Below are 6,443 nucleotides of genomic sequence, written 5' to 3'. Positions count from 1 at the left end.
TTTTTTTATAAAGCTTAGAAAATCAATGGGATGATTGGTTGGTTGATGCATCCTATAAAGAAAACGAAAACTATAGGTGGTTTGAATATTGTACATCGATCGATGCATGATGTAAGTTGACTATATAAAACTTGAACATGATCATTTCAAACTAAAGTATAGGTAGGTTATATGCATTTGTTATATTGTAGTTAATATATTTTAAATATTACATAAGTCAAGTGATTCACGTTTTCGTAAAAATAAAATTCAAGTTCATTATTGGGCCGTACTCGTGCGTAATAAGCTACGTTAAATATGATGTATTTTTAGGTTCATTTAATGACATTAAGTTTAAATTTGATTAAAGAAAACTCATTAATTTAACTGGAAAAGACAAGCATTAAAATAGGTATGTTTATTTAATGACATTAAGTTTTAATTTGATTAAGAAAAACTCATTAATTTAACTGAAAAAGACAAGCATTAAAATATGTAGTTTAATTTAATTCTCAGTGGCATGGAAGTGTAAATAAGTTAAAAAACTTAGGGGTATTTTTTAATGGGTACTTCTCTTTTAATAATAGAGATGAATCTCAAAGCCGGTCCCTAAGAATTTATGTGCAGTGAATATCTTGAAATTTTATGATATTTGCAGTTGTTCTATTTTCTTGGATCAACATTTTCCATATTACTCATTCAAAAAAAGATCAGCATTTTCCATATCACTCAATTTCCATATTAAGTCAACATTGATTGGGATAACAAAAGAAAAGCAAAAATAAATTCACTAACGTTGAAAGGTCTTTGGTCGCATCTTCTTTTGCTTTTTGTGGCTTCCCCGGTGACCGGTGCTCCTTACCGCCGCCGGGGTGGTTCTCTCATGTTATGCTCTTTCTTCTCTCTTTCCTTTGTCTTTTTTTTTGGGGTTTTACACATGATAATTTTCTATTCTACTGAGATCATTTGGCGATTGTAGTGATGGGTCGTGTTGGTGGGGCTTCGTTTGGCATGTCCGTGGTGTGGAGTCGCAACTGAGGCGTGAAGAGGGCCCATTCACAGGGGTAGCTCTTCTACCGGATAAGTGGTGCTTGTTTTGGCATTGTCGGGGGTGTGGAGTCTCACCGGAAGCACATGAAGAGCCCATTCACAGTCCATTGGCATATCTTGTTTGGATATTGAAATAGTTTTACATCGATGGTTATCTACTGCAACCGGGCAAGTTTGATTCACTCTTCATTGAGTTTGGTTTTCAGTCTCTTGTCGTTTAATTGTCTTATTTCTTTGGCTATGGTTGCTTGCCTTAGAGTATGGTAGTCATGATTGGTTTTGTCTTTGCGTTTTTAATTCTTGCTTGTGGTTTGGAAAACCACGCTTGGATTATAACGGTTTTTAATGGTTCTCAGTTCTTAAAGCTTCAGTAGATTGGAAGCTCACACCGCAGAAATCCTTAATCCTTGAGTTGATTGGAAAGAGCGGAAAGGGTAGTCTAAGAGCATGATTATTGGGAAGTTCTTAGGATGAGGTTCTTAGCGGAATATAAAAACCCGTCTCTTAACTTTTAACTAAAAAAGCTAAGAACCGTCTCTTAAAACTCTTATTTAAGAGCCGGTTCTTAGCTTTTTTAGTTAAAAATTAAGAAACATGATCTTATATTCTGATAAGAATCCCACCTTAAGAACCCTCCAATAATCATGCTCTAATACCCTGATGGTTCTCAAGTCAACTGTTATCACCTCTACGAAGATCTCTGAATCAGAAAATATTGAGGTTTATTAGTTTCTCCAATTTGAATGGTACCTACTGGTATCCATATACTCTACAATAGTGTTTTTTCTTTCTCTTTTTCTTTAGTTGTACTGGGGTATATTTACAATACTTGTTTTTGCTTCTATGTAGACCAGTTGGTCATAAGTTTCATATTTGAATGATTAATTCAGCGATAAAAAAAAAAAAATTCACTAACGTTGAACCCTAGATACAGTAGAGTGAAAGCATTTCTGGATGCCACTAGGGAAAATGTCAAATGCTAAAAACATTGTCAGATATAGAGATCTTGTCAGTGTGATTTTATCAAGTGTGTGTGTGGTTTATCTCGCTGTCTCCTTTGTCTGTATAAATTTGAAAAGTTGAATGAACCTATCAATCACACTATTGTTTGGACATTGATGTTAGTAATAACAACTGTCAGTGGACAGATCGATGGTTAGACATGGGTGAATACTTGGGATTACAATTTTATGTTACTAGTAATATAAATTTATACTTTGTAGTAAACTTAATTAATATTTTTTGTACAATGGGAATACATAAACTTTTCAACAGGTAGTCTCACGATCGGGCACTCATGCCTTATGAGTATTCTGACTATAACAGTTTCGATGAGCAGTCACTTTGACAGTTCTGATCACCCTTTATCTTTCTCGGACTCCAGTAATATGTGTGGGGTAACATATACACATATTTATTATTATGTTTTTTAATAATTGGTGTTTTCAATTTAGCTATTTGCACCTCGTTCTTCTCCACTCTCCTTGATCAAATCTTAAATTTGTAGTGTAAATGACAAATCAGACTAGTGATATCGGAGATGTGTTTCACTCATCCTGTGCAGTTCCGATGGAGATTTCTTCACGTAGCAGTCGGATGCATGCTGATAGATCGGATGTGTTCGGGTTAGAGGGTTTTAAAGTGCTTGCACCCTACATGAACCGGCTGCACCCGTATGCGATTTGCGCTAGCTGGAGAAATTAATGTTTCCTGCCGAATAAGCAACCGTTTTGCCTTGTTCTCATGTATTCCACACTCTTATATTGAAAAAGGACTTTAAGTTGGTCACAACTCGCAAGCGTCCACTTCGTGGTTTCAAGTAACTCTCACACTGAAAATAAATAGTTTTCTTTGTAATAGCATTCCCAATGAGAAGTTCTATCCTTAAGGATTTCAAAATACATGTATATATATATTAATATTAGTATTTAATTGTGGGAGTTTTAAAACTACGAAACTATATTAATATATATATGTATTTTGAGATCCCCAAAGATCGAACTTCCCAATAATTCGGTATTATTCACTTCATTAGAGCATCATTATCCCGAAATGGGGTTTCTTAATTTTTTTTTTTTTTTACTTTTTCGAATTTAGAAAAAAAAAATTAAAAACGAACCAATCGCGAATCACCACGTGTCAGTGGTGCCCGCGAACAGTGTAAGAAACCCTTAAGAACCGAAAAATATTTGGTAGTTTTGGTAACCGGTTTCTTAAAAAAAAATGGATCCTACGCGGGACCCACACGCTAAGAACCCTTCTAGTATCCTTGGATAAAAATGCTTTTATGACACTTTCGTTTGAGTCTCCTATATGGGTTTACTGGTCAAGGGCTTTGTAGTAGTAAACTAAATTAAGAGCATCATTAATGTAGAATTCTTAGCGAAATATAAGAAATCGTCTCTTAACTTTTAACTAAAAACGCTTCTCTTTCATATTGGTCGTGCACCAAAAGGCCAAATAACTGAGTGGCTTATGCACGAGTACTGCATGAAAGGAGGAGTATTTATGGTACACTATTCTGAGGTACAAATTAGTCAAAAAAAAAAAAAACAACTATTCTAAGGTACATTTTTTTGTTGTTGTTAACCATTACATAAGAGGTACCTTTGGCTACTTGAACTATATTCTAGTCTTTGCCTTGAGTTGATACCGTATCTTCTGTGAATTTTCTAGGAAGATGCTTTGGTTGTTTGCCGGCTTAGGAGGAACAGAGAGTTTCGTACTTGTACAAGTCAGAAGGCACCACCAGAGCCAAATTTAGCAGCCGATAAGCACATGATCTTGCAAAATGGTGCCGCTAGTTCAGGGAGCCCGTTTGATTGGGACAGACATGGTTGATTTTTACCTTGCAGGTGAATCAGGGGACAACCATCTCACTGAAACACCAGAAAATCTACAGGTTTTCCCCCTTTGTTTTGTTTTTTTTTTGTTCCACGTCTTGTCTGATGAATATGGATGTACTTTGTACGCACTTATATACATTTTTTTATAGCTGAGAATATATTAGAAACATTTCACGTAGCGCATGCTGATGGTTCTTGATTCTGATTCTCGTACTTGTTGATGAAATTTTTGTGTGTGTGTTTAGGTGGAAACTGGAGAGGATTTCTATGGAGATATCCTTAGGGACGATATCATCAATCTTGATGAAGTGGTGATGACAGGGAAGACACCAAACGAAGTGCCAACACTTGAATCAGCATCAATGGCGATAAGGATACTTCCTTTACCAAACATGATAGACAGACAGATGGCTTCATTTTTAGAGGAAAGACCATCACAGGAAAAGAAAGGGAAAGGGATCAGTGGCACGGAACCACTGTCGAGCTGCTTCATGGGTGTATACTCGATCAAATGGGTCAACCGAGCAAGATGGGACGTTATTATAGGTGTAGTTGGTCTCATTGTAATGCTGTTTTATCAAGAGTAATGCTATGGAAGTAGTAAGAAGAACCAATGGTGTTTTCTTGTTCGTTTTATTGAACCAAACCGGTGTTATAAATCAAAATCGATATTGGTTACGCTTTTAATAAGATGTTTTCACAAATGGATGGGGGTATAGTTTAGTCAAATCACACCTCACTCCGTAATATATAGTGGAAGACTAGTTTCATCCATTGATAACTGTTGTCACTGCAAGAAAACATGCCTATAACCTGAAAAAATTACGAGGAAATATATTTCTCGTAAATTTATGAGAAAATTATTACGATTTTACGACAAAACTGAATTTCGTCGTAAAATCGTAGTAAAGTTACAAGGAAAATATTTCGTGGTAATTTACATGTAAATTTACGTCGATTTTACTAGGAAAGAGAAAATTCGTTGTAAAGTCCTTGTAACTTTACAAGGCTTTTACGACGAAACATGTTACCATTAATTTTTGTGAAAACATGTTTTAAGCCTGCTTTACCAAACTGATACCCTCGGTTTAGAGATTTTGGAATAACTTTATTAGCTGCTATCAAAGTTACACCTCGTGGACGAATAGTCACTGGAGAAGAATCACCTTTGCAAGAAGAAGTGTGTATCACTGAAGTCGAAGTATCTGAACAACAAACTGATGACATCCTTCTTATTGATCTGGATAACCGTCAATATGAAGATCTTTTCGATGATATGACGGATGAAGAAGGTGAAGAAGAGTTCGATGCAAGCGATGATGATCATTGTACTGATATTGTAACTTTACAAGGATTTTTTTGGCGAAACATGTTACCATTATTTTTGGTGAAAACGTGTTTAAGCTGTTTTACCAAACTGATTTCGCTGTAAGCATTCTCAAGCCAAGCAAGTTAACTTCATTTCATACCCTCGGTTTACAGATTACGGAATAGTTTGATTATTTGCTATCAAGTGGTTGTTTGATTATAGTACTTATAACTTGCATTTTAAGGATTCAACTAGGATAAGACCTGTGCATTGCGCAGGGTGAGTTTATTTTTATATATTATCAATATTTTTTTTTATATATTTGATAATTTTATTTATATATATACAATATTTTTTGTTGTTATTATATAATTTCTTTCCGATAGATCAGATCAATTTTTATTAAAAATGATGGAACAAAACTATAATTAATACATCATGGGTTGATCGGATTGGACATTAAACAAATTATGACATAAAAACTTTATTTTTTCCATCGAACACATTCTTAAAAAAAGTGAACAGTATTATTTTCACAGTTGAATTATTTTAACTTTTATCTTCCATATGGTTTTGTAAGCTTTCAAATCAACCATCAAATTAATACATGTCATTTTAATGTTTTTAGTTGTATACTCAAGGAAAACTTACATTTTTGTAATTTAAAGTCGTTTTAAAAAATTCAAAACATAACATATAAGAAAAAATCTAACATATAAGAAAAATATAACATATAAGGTGTCCTCATTTTTGTATTTTAAAGTCGTTTTTTTTTAAAATATAACATATAAGGTTTCCTCATTTTTGTAATTTAATGTCATTTTAAAAAATTTCAAATATAACATATAAGAAAAAATCTAATTTTTTTATTATATGGTTAATGTGATTGTTTATTTTTTTAATAATATAAAATTAAACAAAATGAAGAAGGATGCAAAAATTGTTATTAAATGTTTATTATTAATAATCATTAATTGTCATATATATGTAAATCATATTATGTAATTTCGTAGCTTTTATATAGGGAAAGAATACACACTTCATATATTTTAGGTTAATATAATGTTCTCTAGTGGACATTAAACAAATTATGACATAAAAATTTTATTTTTCCCCTCGAACACATTCTTGAAAAAGTGAACAGTATTGTTTTCACATTTGAATTATTTTTACTTTTATCTTACATATGGTTTTGAAAGTTTTCAAATCAATCATCGAACTGATACATGTCATTTTAATGTTTTTAGTCGTATACTTAA

The 6,443-nt window shown here is 33.2% G+C and overlaps 1 protein-coding gene across 1 annotated transcript; it reads left to right on the top strand.

The window, feature by feature from the left end:
• Positions 1–3,447: 3,447 nt before the first annotated feature.
• On the top strand, positions 3,448–4,462 carry LOC106314847 (NAC domain-containing protein 89; the record flags this gene model as incomplete). The annotated part of the gene is given in 4 exon segments (XM_013752658.1): positions 3,448–3,555; positions 3,706–3,864; positions 3,866–3,931; positions 4,121–4,462. Coding segments are annotated over 4 exon segments (675 nt in total), but the record flags the coding sequence as incomplete, so codon positions are not given.
• Between the last annotated feature and the right edge of the window lie 1,981 nt (positions 4,463–6,443).

Source organism: Brassica oleracea, chromosome C9, assembly GCF_000695525.1.
Source record: "Brassica oleracea var. oleracea cultivar TO1000 chromosome C9, BOL, whole genome shotgun sequence".
Classification (NCBI taxonomy): domain Eukaryota; kingdom Viridiplantae; phylum Streptophyta; class Magnoliopsida; order Brassicales; family Brassicaceae; genus Brassica; species Brassica oleracea.
The sequence above is the reverse complement of the archived record's forward strand: the minus strand, read 5'-3'. Positions and strand labels throughout refer to the sequence as shown.